The sequence below is a fragment of the Xiphophorus hellerii genome, chromosome 9 (assembly GCF_003331165.1).
Source record: "Xiphophorus hellerii strain 12219 chromosome 9, Xiphophorus_hellerii-4.1, whole genome shotgun sequence".
NCBI classification, from domain to species: Eukaryota; Metazoa; Chordata; class Actinopteri; order Cyprinodontiformes; family Poeciliidae; genus Xiphophorus; species Xiphophorus hellerii.
The window spans coordinates 5049759-5065781 of NC_045680.1; the positions used below are offsets into that span (position 1 = coordinate 5049759).

Consider the following 16023-nt stretch of genomic DNA (forward strand, 5'->3'; position numbering starts at 1 on the left):
GAAAAGAACCTGACAGTAACCCTGAATACCCATGAACTGTTTCTTAGAAAATATTAAATTTTCTGTCTTTTAACATTGTTTTATTGCTTTATTCGGCCACATTACTGATAATATAGCATCACAACAACAAAGAAAACAAGTCTCAGTCAGCTCAATGTCCACAAAAATGTTAAAGCTTTATTCATTTTTAATTTGCATACATTGCATTTGTGATATGTGAAGTTCATTTGTCATAAAATGCTGACAAAGCAACTAAAGCTACCAAGACAATAAATATCGCCAATGTTTTCATTTTTACTTTCTGGACTCTTCAAAAAAAACTTCAGTGGGCATGCAGGAAAAAATGGACGAAAGCTAAAAAGGCACAGTCAGGCAAGTTACAAATAAAAATACCAAGAATACCAAAATCCTTAAAGCAACTCAGAATTTCATCTTCTTTGGAAAGATAAAAGAAAACTCCACCTTTGTAGGTAATGTCTGCACAGATCGAGCTCAATTTTCTATATATAATATGCTTCATATTTCAAAGTAAATGCACTTTATGTGAATTTACATACAGTAAAATGCTTTAATTAATTATGTATCCAGGAAATATCAAGGCCTGCCTCCTGAAGGCGCTGCAGAGTCAGCTTTAGTACTTTACTTTCAATGTCGATTTGCCAAATTAAAACAAAAAACCCACCAAAACCAAAATTTCAAACATTAAAGCAACAAGTCCCAGACAAATACTAAAGAATACTGAAATATTTTGGTGCTATCTGGATACTCATTTTTAGAGCATTATCAGGACTGTAGCTGAGGGGAAGAAACGGTTTTATAATAAAAAAGTCATAGAAAAAAGCCTAAATCCAAAGGAATATATATACTTGCAAAACACAACTAGCAAACACTGTATTTGCTGTAAATCTCTGTATTTCTGTAACTATAAACATATCATTAACATATTTGTTAACCAACCTTTCTTTTCTTGCACATATAAGTTTTGATTCTGTATATAACACACATATGATGCATTGGATGTTAAGGAAACAGGGGTTTAACAGTGTTACTAGGGGGTTTATTACACACTAAAATAGTGTTATTAATCACTATACATTTACCTTCAGAACGGTTTCATTATTGAAATGTAAACCAGTTACAGTCAGTGCTAGCTTTTTATGAAACACTGGTGTAAACCATGAAACTGGAAAAAAAACACATACTAACCAGTAATCCATCCCAAGAACCCAGTTCGTCTTTGGTATGAAGAGTAAACATCCCATCATGGCTTTTTCCTTTAAACAGGGCCGTATATATGGTCAATAAAATCTACTTTCACATAGATTGATGATAATGTTTGAGATTTGTCTGATTCTTTGACTGAGAACACAATTTAGGCACACTGTGGTGTCTTCTTAACACGGACGGCTTGACATGCTATATTTATAGCATAAGAGAGAAAAACGCTGCAATACTAACGAGGCTGCCTTGAACTTGACCACCTGCATGGAGGGTCAGATGTGTCTGCTGGACACTGAAATAAAGGAAGCTTTATTTCATGTTCTTAATGTTTTCTTTGTGACTTTTACAGACCCAGAACAACGTGACACTTTGTACCTCGCTGGAGCTGAGCTAAGAAGAAAACATGGTGTCACGGGAAGGGTAAACAGCAGATATAAAACTGCTTTTGTTACAGCTTCAGCGACTATGGGGGCTGTCAAAAGAGACATTGTGAAGTTTTCAGACAACACAAAGGTGTCAAAATGACTAACATTCAAAGTGTTGTGGAGACATTTGCCCGTGTTCTCCCCCAAGCACGTCTCTAGTCTATCCTGTAAATGATTCTTCCTTTTCTAATACATTCATTTGACATAACCCTGCCAGCCTTGCTTTGCCAGGGTAAAAAAGTGCAACACAACAACATATCAACCATCAATTGCTCTGCTTTGTTTCAGATTTGCTGCTGTCACTCAGTGAAAACAAATCTCCACCAGAATTTTAAGTTTCTCAGTTTTTTCCACCGTGCAGTAAAGCGTTGTCTGAATTTCTTTACACATTTAAAGCTAATACGGCATTTTTTTTTGCCAAGTATCTATTTTCTAACTAAGTGTTGACCTTCTCCACTTAGCAAATTTTCAAAACAAAAAAAAAAGATAAATATATTTTCCATAATTGTTTTTGTGAGCAGAAAGGGTTCGGTGCTAAGGCCTCATACTCTGCAAGAACAGAGACATGGTTTGGGAGTTCTTGCAGCTTTTTTTTTTGGACATGTGGCTCCGCAGTGACGCAACTACCGTGCAGAAAGAAAGAAGGTTCTGGGTTTGAATCCCCGTCTGCGGTCTTTATGCATCAATTTGTATGTTCTCCCCAGGAATGTCTGGCTTCTCTCAGGGTTTTCTGGGATCCTCTCACAGTCCAAAAACATCACTGTTAGGCTAATCGGTCTCTGTAAAGTGTCCCTAAGGATGAGAGTGTGTCCATGGTTGTTTGTCTGTGTTGCCCTGCGATGGACTGGCGACCTTTCCAGGATGTAACCTCTGGAGATAGGCAGCGGACTCCCACCATTTTGCAAGGAAAGGTGTGTACAGACAACAGATGGATGTTTTTGACATCAGCTGGGCAGAACCTTTTACATGTTACTTGTTTTTGCAGAGAACATAATGACTTTTAGTTGGGCTTGTCCTAACTCTCATCTTTCTGGGCTTATTGTAATATTTATTGGGTCTTGCAAAAGTATTCATAAGCTTTGAACTTTGTACATTCTAGCGTATTATAGACACAAACTTTAGTGCAGAGGTGTCCAAACTTTTCACTACGTGGGTCAAAAAGGTCAGTTTAACCGTAATTGAAGGCCACAAAATTTGTTTGTTGTTTTAGTTCAGGGTCTTGTTTTGCAAAATGTGTCCTTATTACCTGTACTAATAAAACTAATGATAATTTCTACTATTTTTAGATTTATGTTGAGCACCACCACCAACAACAACATCATATGGGTTCTTTAATTCAGAAAGAATTATTTTATTTAGCTGAGTTTAGTACCTCAAGTAAAAGTCACTGGATGTTTGCTGTCCTGTTTACTATAAAATTGAAATAAAAGAGAAAGACATGGTTGACAAAATTTTGTTATACTTTCCATTCAAAGAAAAACAATCAAATTCATCTGTATGTTTTTTAACAAAATCACATAATTGCAAACTTTACTATTTTGTCTGCACCAAAATCAAATTTGTGCCATTTTTGCTTTACGATTGAGGGCCGCACAAAATCACTTTGTGCCACACTTTGGACACCCCTGCTTTAGTGCATCTCTTTGGGATGCACTACGCATACCTTATGCCTTAAGTAAGGCATAATTGTTAAATTAACCGTGCATCAGTTTCCTTCCACTTTTTATTATACACTAGTTGTGTTTCTTTGTCATATAAAGTTACAGTGAAATACTCTAAAGTTTGTGGTTGTAATATGACAAGTGGAAAGGAGTATGGGAACGTGTGCATGGCACAAATTATAATCTGGGAGCACTGATATGTACAGCCTGCATAGGAGAATATTATTTTTGTTTCACAATGCAATACTGTTCAAAACCTTGCAAACCACTGAAAACACATGAGAAGTTGTTGAAAGGGTCTGAAAAGTCACTATTTCTACCAACTAATGTCACTGACTGAGGTAAATGATAGTCACAGCTGCAGGATGGATGCCAGCAAACACAAGCTGAGACAATTTTTCAACCTCAACAAAAGAAAAGTTGAAATTCAAATCCTAAAATTGAAAATCTACCTACTGAGAGAAGAACATCTAGATCACTGACTCTGGTCTGTTTCATAAACTTTACCCTGGCAGTAAAAAATCTGCTTCATGTACCAGGTATCACCAGGAGCTAAGCTCTGGAGGAAAGGTTTTTTTTTTTTTTGTAAAGGGCAAAAGTTGTGTTTGGAGTCCAACATAAAAGGCAGGAGTGGATGAGTGGAGGAGTTCTGCAGGGTGTAGTGTGCGACTCCAGGCTTAGCAGCCCTGTGTGACGCCCTGCATGTGTTTGGCGATGCCGTACACGTAAGCGATGTCCGGTCTCTTCTCTGGGTCGGGGTTGATGCACATATCTACCAGGTTCCTCAGCTGGTGAAAGGGCAGGGTGGGAAGGTAAAGAGAGAAATGATGAAACAGTTAATGATGCTTTACTACCAACATGTCAATTTTAAAAGGAAGAAACATCATGCAGGTTGTTCCAACACAGCAGCAAAACCAGGAGGCAATGGTGATCTAATCGGGTTTTGGTCAGATGAATCCACTTTAACCCGAGCTCACACATGCACACCACCCGGTGCCACTCCACCGACACCCAGGGACATCGGTTACACCCGAAGCAAAACGCCGCAGCTGATTGGAGCAGAGAGACAGGACTATTGCAGCTGGGACAGTCAATGCCATCATTAAAAAAAGACAAAAAAAAGGTAATAAAAGATGCAATGGGGGAAAAAAACAACAAAAAACACATCTATACAAGGTCGCTATGGTAACCGTCTGTCGACTTCCTGGCTGCTGTTGCGTGGCACCGGCTTTTCATCAACCGTTGCGTGTAGGGGTGCATGTGTGTGTGTGCGTGAAAAGGATGGTTAAAAAAAAAGTGAGAGGAAGATGCAAATTCAGACGGTCTGAGAATTAGTCGCATGGAGAGGAGACGGAGGGCGTGCAGAGAGGCAGATATGTAAAATATTCATGCGCTTCTTTGCATGGCGAGTGGGGTGGGGGGTGGGAGGAGTGTCAGGTGGAGAGTGGAGGGGTGGGAAAGCGAAGGAAGGTGGTGGTGGTGAAGGAGCGGGGAGCGGAGATGGTTAAATGACACAACAAAGATGAGCAGCTGACAGTTTGCTGCCGATCCTTCAGGAGCATTGTTTACATCCAGACAGGCGCTGCAGGCACCCCCCTCATCTCCATCTCTCCATCGCCCTGTCTCCCGCTCTATCATTCCCGCTCTCTTTCGCTTTGTCTTCCTTTCTCCAGGATGGGGGTGACATGTGGGGTAACGCTTAAGCTCAGCGTGGTGTGTGTGTGTGTGTGTGTGTGTGTGTGCGCAGAGAGAGTTGCTGTTACAAATATACACTTGCACATTTTTTGGCAAGTTCAAAAACACACATGAAGATGCCACAAAGGCTCAAAATACCTCAGTAATAGCTCTTATTCCCCTAATGAAGTAATTACTGAGGCATAATAGAAGCTTATTCTCTTCAGGATTTATTATTAGACTACAGAAACGTGACTAACAATATTAAATACTTAAGTCTGACAGTAAACTTTAGTGAATCCATGAGGTTAAAATAATAATCAAGAACCATTCAGAGCATCTTGTTTTTGGGCATCAACATCTAAATGGAAAACTGCATAAGGCAGGAGCTACTGGTCCTCAAAAGGGACATAAAGAACTGCTTTGCCCAACCTGCAGGACATTAACAGTCAGAGGCTAAAACAGCCCAGTCAGTCCCAGTACATCCTTCTCTTTACCACCATCAGATTTAGCCCAAAATAATTCATACTGATTCTGCAGGTTTCTTCTGACTGGAAGTGAGATTAATGTTTTGGAGAAGCTCAGAAAGAGTCCCAGCTAATTATGAAAAAGAATATAAAATTTCCATTTGCTGATTTGATTTGCTGAACTATTAATAGTTCACCAAATGTTCACTTTAAGTGTTTTTACTCTTAACACTTCAAAATGTGAAAGTACTATGTTTACATCCATGTAATTTGCAAATAATTGAAGAAAATAATTACTGCTCAGATCAAAAACTGGACATAAAACACCATCCTTAATACAGTACAACAGAAACATGGATTATAATTGGGAACAAAAAAGTCTTTTGTACTAAAATTTCAGCAATCAAGCAAATTTGATAACAAAAATCTGTAATGGATGTATGGTAAACACCTACCATACATCTGTGGATATGTCTCATCAGTGTTCTGAAGCATTTGTCTGAATACATTTAGAAGAAAAAGAACCTCCACCCACATGAAGACGACACGCAAACAAAAAGCCACGCAGATTCTCATGCTTGTCATCGGTAATCAGCAAAAGGGCAAAATGCAACCAGAAGTCTGACTATGTTACATTTTTATGCACGAGGAAGTCTTCACAGAAGTAAAGTAGATGATTAAACGATGATTTTTGGGAAACTCTAGCCCACTTAGTCTGACTCTCCTCGAAAGCATGTCCATATGTTTTTTATATGTGAATTTAATTCCCAAATGGATAAAATCACTGCCAGCCTTTTGATCAATTATACACCATTCACTGGGTCAGACAGATGGGTGGATTTTCAGAAAAGAAAAGTTACAAAAAGAAATGAAAAACAGGGCAGTAAAGTGTTTGTTATGCTTGTTTCAAGTACTAAGAAACCAATATTGTTGCGTCCTCTTGTAAAAATGCACAAGTCCACATATATTTCATGAAAAAGCAGAAAAAGGCAACAGATAACAGTAGAAGTACTTACCTCTTCTGAGTAGTGATCTGCGGGAAGAGGGGGGTAGTCACACTGTTCTATCTTCTTGCAAAGCGAGTAGAGGTTCATCTTATCCCCATAGAAAGGACTCTGTAAGGCTGCCATCTAAAGCATAGAGATGTAAAGAAATAGAGAGGAGACGTATAGAGAGAAAGGGGATAGAAACAAGAGGAGAGCTGGTGAGACTACAAAGACAAAAAGGAAGTAAAACACTCAATCAAACTCTCAACAGGTGGTACAGGCTGCACCGGGTGTTGGAATCAGTCTCTGCACAGTTAACTGCTCTCAAAGCATGAGGTTTAAAGGACCGTGGGAGTGTGAAAGACAACAAGTTGATCAGTCTAAAGTTTTTTTGTGCATGGCAGATCAGTGTACCATCAATGTTTATGTGAATCAAAACAGAAAAATCTCTTAAAAATTGTTCCCAGCAGATGTTTTTTCTTCCCGCTTGCTGGTCTTTTCCTTGGCACTACATCACAAGGCTGTGAATGAACATGTGAGATGCAGCTTTAAATGTAGAGGTGAATGGACACAAGACCAAAGATTATTTCATTTTTCAGGAGCAGCAAGAAATGTGCAACTTCTAGACAAGTGAATGTCAATATTCAGAGCAGACAAAACTAAGATGGACTGCAAAACAGAAATACATGGGAACAGGTCAAAAATCCTTTCCGCCTCTAAGAATACTCTCCCAACATGATATTTTCTCTTACAATTGACTCACTATTTAAAGGCACTCCAATTAAAATTAAATTCTTATGTTTAAAGTAGATTCTTAGAAGCTTTTCCAACCAGGAATGTGACATTGCTTAAATTTATTTTATCAGGTAATCTGATATATTCATGTTCTAATGATGTATGTACAGCATTACTGTGAAATTCATGTTCTGATTATTTCCACTGTGCTGACTTTATAACAGTTTACTGGTCCAAATATACAGATTTTCAAAAGTGAGACTTTCAAAGAGGATGACTGTCAGTTTCACTTTCGGTTTTAAGCGTCCAGCATGCTGAGGTGAGCAAATCTTTAGTGCAGACCGCAGAGTACGCTGCGACAGTATTGGGAAATAGTGATGATGTTACTTCTATGAAGCCTGTAATAATTTTTGTATGGATGTGACAGTGTACCACCTGCTGTACTGCAGTAATTTTCCTCTCAGTCAGTGGAAAATATGGTTACTACACACAGGTATGCATGATCATTTTTGAAAATACAGTAATATAAAAATTTGGTTATACCGCCCTGCTCCATACCAATATTGTGTGTATTACACAGTTCCTTTTTGATCAGCATTGGGTTATTCTATCTGGTTTTCTGATTGTCTTTTGTTTCTGCTTCTATCTAAAGCCTTACTGCTTTGCCAATTTTCAAGATCCAAATTTAGTTTAAAATTCCACTCTGAAAGCAATCTTGATGGTTGCTTCTGACCTTGGGATGAGCTCATTGTGAAAAGCCAAACCTGCAAAGAGGAGCTATAAAAAGGAAAAAAAATTCAGAAGAAACTTCACAGGTTCATCGGCGGGCAGAGGGAGTTTTAACACAATATTTTCTCAACTATTTTTCAGCTGTCCGTGTATTGTTTTGGAGACAAAAGTATGTGTTTGACAGGTTGCTAATTTGGAGTGTGAAAGCTGACAAAGAGGAAATTTTCACATGTGAATCAAAAAGGAGTACTTCCATACAGAATACATTAGCTCGGTGAAGGTGCTATATTATAAAATGCTTGGCACCACGGAGAGAAAATATTTGTGTGAGTTGGACCAATGAAGAAAAGTGGCTGCAGGATAGATGACAAAATAAAAAAAATGAGATTCTGGGTAATAAATGTAAAGATTTCCAACCACAATCATAACATAGATCTGTAACTTTTCAATTCAGTTTACTTTTGTAGCGCAAGATCACAAAAAACGTACTTTAAATGCAAGTATACATAATAAAAGAGTTAAATAGTATTCAGTCCAAAGTCTAAAATCAATTAACTCTATTCAAACTAAATCAATTTCTATAATCAGGTTAACATTTCTGTCAGTCTGATGCAATGCATATTTTGCAGAGGAAACTTTCCATTTTTAATAGGAAGAAACCTCCATCAGGAAGAAACCTGGACATTTGATGAGACCAGAGAGCTGAAATGACAGGAAGAGTCCAAGAACAACCACAGAAGGACTGTGGTCGGTTTAACCGACCTCTTCTGCAGGTCAGTTAAACCTGCGGAAGTTTATACAAAAGACCTCGGCAAAAGTCTTGATTTTTAGACTTTTGGATAAGATCGGCTTCACTTGTAAAAATTGGCCGATCGCTGATCTCCCAAAATTAAGGAAATCAGCACCGATATATTGGCTGGGCAATAAATTGGTCCATCTCAAATCACTTCACAGAAATCATTTCAATTCAGTCACACATGCATTCCAATTGATTCTAGTTATCAAACAGTACATTGTGCTCAATTAATTAACCAGAGTAGATTAAAAAGTTTCTGTCTAAGGAAACCCAGCAGATTGTCTTGCAGCTACCATAAACTGAAACCATAAAATCAGTTTTGAAACTTTAAAGCATTGACTTTATCCTCACCTAACTTTCTGCTTCCTGCTGTGCCTGCCTCAGTAGGCTTTACATCATTTTCCTCATCCTGTTGTATATTTTTCTAAGGTTGTAGTTCAGATATGTGTGTTTGAGTAATTGTGTCCAGACGAGAGAGGCCCACTGAGATTCTATGGCTGTCTTCTTCACTTCCTGCTGGCAGCTTCAAGTCAAAAATCTGTCAATCTGCTCAGTAGAACCCATGTTGTTTTTGGTCTCTGTGGCATCAGTGTTGACATGTCAGCCACTGAAAACAGAAGTACCAAAGCTCCATTCAAGTTGGAGACAGAGGACTGTTTGAGCAGTGGCAATAAATTACTTTAAGGGAATAAAAAAGTGTTTTTATTTCAGTATTTCTTTTCTTTCCAAACAACAACCTTAACTATTGAAGGAGTGCTAATGCAAATCGGTGCAACGGGTCATTAGTATAATGACAAAAACTGTTGTTCCCATAGAAAGTACTCCTTGTACAGTACAGTTTTTGACACGTCTGTCAATGATAAATGAAACCTGCATTTAAACTGGAGATATGATGTGTTCTTTCTGCTCTTTCTTTTCATTTTAATAGAAACTACCCCCGTCCCAATGTCTCTTTGTTTAGCTATGTTCTTTTACCACTGACTGTGTTTTTCTTTTGACACACAACATAATTATATACTTTTTACATGATATAGCAATCCAAAATATTACAGGTACTTTAATACATATATTATTTTATTAATGCACCATTTGTTTAAGTTTTCTTCCGTTTTTCTCATATAAAGTACTCATAACTCAGTTCTTCTGGGGTTTAGTTATGAGTCTGTCATGGACACATCCATTAACAAATCCCACCACAACCAAGTACATTCTAGTTTTTCTTTTATACAAAAGTACTCCTGTGGTTAGCTGTCGGTTTCCTTGACCAAGCTCTTTGGCAGAGACATTGCTGCCATTAGCTGTGTCATTAGTTTTATTTTTTATGGAAAGTTGACCTGGCCCATCAGGTCATGTCTGCATGTATAATTAACAATAGTTACACCACTGTTGCCAATTTAGCAACGTTCTTGCTATATTTAGCGACATTTCAGACAAAAAAAATAGGTATCGACCAAAATTAGAATCGGCAGGTAAAGCTGGTCAAGATAGGTAATCGGCAATCGGCCAGAAAACTGCAATCGGTGCATCCTTAAAAAAACTAAATGAAAATAATTTTTTGCATGCTAAAATGGTCAATTGCATTGAGGCAACCCTTCAAAATGTATGCCAGATTTATTCTCTGCAAAGTAGATAACTATTTTAGAATGCAATAATCGTTTTATGGGCAGTTGTGGCCTCTAAGCTCTCTCATCTGTACCTCCTACACTCTGTGATCTTTGGTGTTTTGGACAATGTCGTCATTGGTGTCTAGTGTGAGCATCTGCTGCCATGAGATTTTGTCCAACTGTCCAAATATTAAATTAGCATGAAAAATTTCAGTTTAGAATGGCTGAAATATATTAGTAAACAATTATTGGACACCAAACAGTTCTTTGCGATATGAATGTTGTGGTCATTGATGTTCTGATGACGATACTTTCACGATATACCATATAGCCTTGTTCTCTAGTCATACTGTTGGAGACCAACATTGTCTGTAGGATGTAAGTTAAATTTATGTCAGTCTAGTCAAAGTGAACAGAGTTTGTAATAGTCTTAGGTGGGAGGAGTGAAATGTGGGTGAAAGGTTACATCCTGAGTGTCGTGGATATGTCTTATTTAAATGAACATATGATCTCATTAATAAGAACTTCCAGCTGCAGCAGGATATAAATATGTCACATGTGATGCAGGAATAGAAAGCTAAGGTATTTTTCATGACCAATTTACTACTGCATCTCTTTCCAACAACTAAAGTTGAAGCTTTAAAATGTCTAAGATCAAAGAAGAGATCTAAATGATCCCTCACTGAGTTGGCTTCCTTCACCAAAAGACATTTTGTTATAAAAGTCAATTTCAGTTGTTTTAGAGCGGTCCATGTGGAAAACACTCCTAATTGCTTTGTAAGAAATAAACCGTGTGTGTATTTTTTAAATTAACCAAGTGCCTTTATGCCCAAATTTCTCGGAAAGCGTGGAGAAAAAAGACTGAGACAGAAACACAGGGGAAAGGAGAGGGGGGAGAAGCAGGCAACTGCAGACACCAGGAGGCAAAGGGTTAAACAAGACCCCCTCGTATTTTCATGCATCTTCTGCTTTTGACAGATGAAAAATGTCAACTGTCCTGTTTGTATTTGCGAGTTTTTGCACTATTCATCTGCTTCATTAGTGCCTGCTGCTCCTAGCCCCTGACAGCTGCCGGCCCCCTGCTCTAGGAGTGAGTACACACACGCACACCCGCACGTGCATAAAGATACATACCCACACAAAAACAGGAAAATACACACTTGCTCCTTTTTCAGACTGTGTCGTCGCAACGGTTTAGATGATTGACTTACTCCCTGACCTCTGAGGCCCTGGTGTGTGTGCGTGAGCCTGTGTGTGCGCACCTCGCGGTGTGCGTGTGTGTGTACACGGTTCATTGATATTCGGGAAAGACACACTGCACACGCATGCCTGCTGTCTGTCTAAGGGGAGTGAGCTGCTGGTGGCAGAACACACACACAGACACGCATCTCAAAAACCACACACACACAGCTGTATTTCAGAGAACTCCCCCTGATGTAGCACATTACTAGTTTCCCTCAGCTGTCACAACTAAAACATAATTCATAAAAATTACTCGAGACAAACCCAATGAACAACAATCTTAATCCTCGAAGATCCCCTTGATTTAATATAAAAAGTTAATATTATGGGCTCTTTCTACTTAATGTTACTAATGCAATAATTTGTACCCAATTTAACAAAAGAAACTCTACTAAGTTGGTCAGATAGCAAAGGAAAGACTAAATTATTGCACCCAAATGATTTCATTATGCACCTAAATGTGTGCCAATTATTGCCAATACAAAGAAAGAACAATCGCTCCTTTATGACATAAAGTACAAAATCTCTCCATACAACTCAGGGTAGCATAAGTCCAAAGCTCAGCAGAATTTCAAATGTGTAGGCTGGAGTTCAGACCCCACTGACATGATGTTAGTTGTCTTCAATGGACTGTAAAAAAATAACACCAAAAAGTTATTTTCTATTAAACAATTTCTACTTAGTTGGAAGGCGTCTGACAAAAAAAAAAAAAAAAATATGTACACTTCCTATCACTCTTCATTTTCAAAGAGCACAAAAACTAGAATTGCACTAATGAGGCTTTAACTGACTGATGGCAACTTCTAGTTTTCTTTGACAACTAACCTGCTTATTCCAGAAAGGAAATTCTTAGAAAATCTTAGAAAAAAAAAAAAATTTTCCCCCAAGATTAACAATTACCAACAGGATTTCAATAAATTTAATTTTTATTCAACCTTTACAGGTACAAACCCTGTGTATTAAAGAAACAAAACATTGGTGCAAGGGTTATTGATTTATTGAATCCAATAGGAAATACACAGATAGGCATGAAATTATTCCAATTTGGATTTAAATTTGCCAGCATACTTCTTCTGATCAGGAATAGTATGAACACTTTGAAGCTGTCTGACCAGAATCCTAACTGGGCAGCCATTTAATGAAAACAACTGCTGAAAGTTACCTCCTGTAAAGTATAATAATAATATATGATCATTGAACCAATCTATGGCCATTATTTGTTCATATTGCATACAAAATATGCTACAAAAATATTGCCATTACAGACCATAAGATATCATACATGATCAACCTAGCTACTACCCTTCTCAGGATTATGCTCTTTTTTCTTCAAATCTGCATTTCTTTAGCTGTCTTAATTTGAAATTGAATTCTATCGATTTATTTCTCTTTTTATTTTAAGAGAAATATGACCATAAACCTTGCTGAAACCCACAGGCCACAAGTTTTAGCACAGAGTGCTTAACCTTTTATTATTAATACCTTAAACAGTGTATCTCTAAACTGAGGTTTGAAATTTTGATTCATCTCTTAAAAATACTCTAATAAAGCTCATCATCAAAACACAATCAAAGAGAGAACCAAAAAGACTATCTGTCTTTTTCAGCTAACTGGCCATGTTGTGCTCTCCGTAGCCTATGCATGTAAAACTGGCATGGCTACTTTGTAAATGTCTGGATGGGGGCTTTCCATTTTAATTACATTGATCCGGGTTTCACACTCCAGCTTCTCTCCCTGTACACCAATTAGGAAGAGCTACGAGAGGCAGCCATCTTCCTCCTCTTCCCCAGCCCCATCATCCCTGGAGTCTTCACATCCTGGGACTAAAGGGCTTCTCAAAACTTTTCACTCATTTATGAACACACACATTACCGTAATGGCAAAATAAACACCTAAATGTTAACATGCTTTCATGATAAACATATATTGGTATACAGAATGTTTTAAGACACATAAAAAGTGAAATACTACTGTACAAGTGAAACCCATGACTTCTTAGATGCTGCTGGTCCTTCATGAGTCTTTATGATGATATATTAATCAAAGTAACAAGTTACAATGTTGGGACAGTCATTAGGCATATACCTACACCCAGCGGAGCTATCAGTGCCCTACTTTAACACACTAAAAAGGGAAAGAAAGGGAGGAAGAAAGGGATGAGTGAGTTGAAAGCATAGAAATGTTAAAGTGGACTGAATCTTTGAAGAAAATCTTTTTAGGAATATGTTCACCAGAGCCAAACTTACTGCAGCCGCACTGAGTGGAAATATTTTAATTCTGAAAATTAAACATAGTTTAACATCTTTTGAGAAAAGAAAAAAAAAACTTCTGTTGAGACGAAAGTAGCAAATTTTAAAAGCTATATTTCCTTTAGGAACACACCAGCTCTAACCTTTCACCCCTAAGACTTGCATTCTTCAAGCACTTAGAAAATATCCTTGATGGACGTCTTAGATAACATAAAACTATGACTCTGTCCCACACTGATGGCATTCTGAATCTTGAACATATGAATTCTTTTTAGACCCTGTAGTGAAATTTAAAAATTCTGAAACCATTTTAAAATAATCAAGTTTGGGTTAACTTTACTAGTGATTAAAGTCTGAAAGGGAACTCTCTTTTTCAATCAAATTAATACTTGTTGTAACCCTGAATATGAAATGTTTTAGCTTGGGGATAGTTTTATCGTCAAGGGCAGTTCCTTTTCCTTTATTGTCTTCAGTTTAATTTGGTAGAAAAAATAAAAGTGAAACCAATTTTCTTATTTGCTGATTAACAGGATGTAGCAACTCATTTCCCAGAAGTCCTCTTCTGATTGGCTGATCAGGGTCACGTGACGACTCTTTTCCTTTAAGGCAACAGAACTGCTGTTGGATGTGAAGTGGACTTTGTAGAATATGTGGTGGACCTAAAGATTAGGGTGATGGAAAGGAGGGCTTTCCACCTTTCCACAAAAGGAAACAGCAAAAATAATTTTCCACTTTCTTGAGAGATGCCTGTCTCTGATAGGGGTGAGCAATATGGACCTAAGGTTTTATTACAATATTTTGTGGTATTGTAGTAATAAAGATAAACGTGATGATGGGAACCATTTACAACATCTGCTTTAGGTAATTACATGACTCTGTGTGTCACAACTATTATAGCCCCACTAACACAAATGATGCTCCTGAAAAACATACTCATTTGTAATGTGCTTCTTTAGGAGATTTAGAAGTCTGAACACGGTACCTTTATTTTCAAGTTTATGGGTGTTAATGACAATAAAGGTAGTTTAAAAATCATTAATTAGAATTTATTGTGACAGCAATACATCAAAATGGTTATCATAAGACATTTATCACAATAAATTATTCACAAAATGATAAAGGGCCACTCCTAGTCTCATAAGTAAACTTATTTTGTTGATCATTTTAAATCTGAATCTAGCAGGGGCTTGAATAATTATGAGATTAACCTTACATTAATATAGATTACATTAGAATATTCAGACAAAAGGAAAAACATGTTAAGACTGAAAAAACAGGGCCTCAAACCTTGTATGCAGCAGACTACTGACATGTTTTAGAGAACAGAAAAAAACGTTATAAGAGCTAAACAAAGGGAAACCGCAGAGGCAGCTCATCACATGCGAACGCCAGATGCTGAGAACTCAGTATTTTGGGGTCTCGTAAAACCAACACCAAAAACAAGGCGGGAGGGAAAGGCGGTGTGAAGGTATGAGACATGGGCACAGTCAGAGGTATAGATGCTTTGGTTTCATACAGGAAGGAGACACATTCCTGTAAATCTATTCAAGATATTTTTCAGCTATAAACCGTAGTGCATCTGTATGAACAGGAGTGTAAAATGCATCTCTCTTTACAGAAAACACAGTAAGTTCGAGACTTACTGATCAAATTGCATGGGGGTATTGACCAGGACCAGGTGTCTCCAGCTTTGCTGGGTGCCATGTGACCAACCTTGTGATTTACTTCCTGGCGCTCCATGGGAGACATCCCAACAAGCACCCCTGTTTAGCACGCCATAGTAAGTTTGGGTGAAGGGCAGAGTGCAGGGTCAGGGGATGTAATAAGGTTGGACATGAAGAGAAAGGGATCAAACAGAATGGAAGATGAAGATGGACGCAGATACAATGGTGAGGTATTGACGGGCAGACCCTTCGGACCTCAACTGAACCCCCGGGCGCAGGAATGAAAAATGCAGGCTCCCTCAAACGGAGCCGCTTCACACACAAGGAACGAAAATCCCTGCACTCATTCATAGATGAGAAAACGCACCAAAAAAAAAAAAAAAACCCAGCGCAATCTTCATTCCCAACTGTGCTTTCGTAGTGAAATCAATGAGGAACAAAGGAATCAGAAGTGGATTTCTATGTGAATTGCCTGGAGGTTAAGTGAGGAAAAGAAGGCATGTGGAAGGGAACTTTGCAGAAGTTAGAGTAGAGCAGAGAGGAATGAAGGCTCACGTTCTGAGAAAGAGA

General features: G+C 38.0%; 1 protein-coding gene across 1 annotated transcript in view; it reads right to left on the reverse strand.

The window, feature by feature from the left end:
- Positions 1 to 151: 151 nt before the first annotated feature.
- nek7 (NIMA-related kinase 7) overlaps positions 152 to 16023 on the reverse strand; it is a 78150-nt gene continuing 62278 nt past the window's right edge. Inside the window, exons 9-10 of the mRNA XM_032572255.1 lie at positions 6465 to 6578; positions 152 to 4095 (exon numbers count right to left, since the gene is read on the reverse strand). Of these exons, the coding sequence (XP_032428146.1) occupies positions 3985 to 4095; positions 6465 to 6578 (225 nt within the window). The 3' untranslated portion in view covers positions 152 to 3984. The remainder of the gene's footprint in view (positions 4096 to 6464; positions 6579 to 16023) is intronic.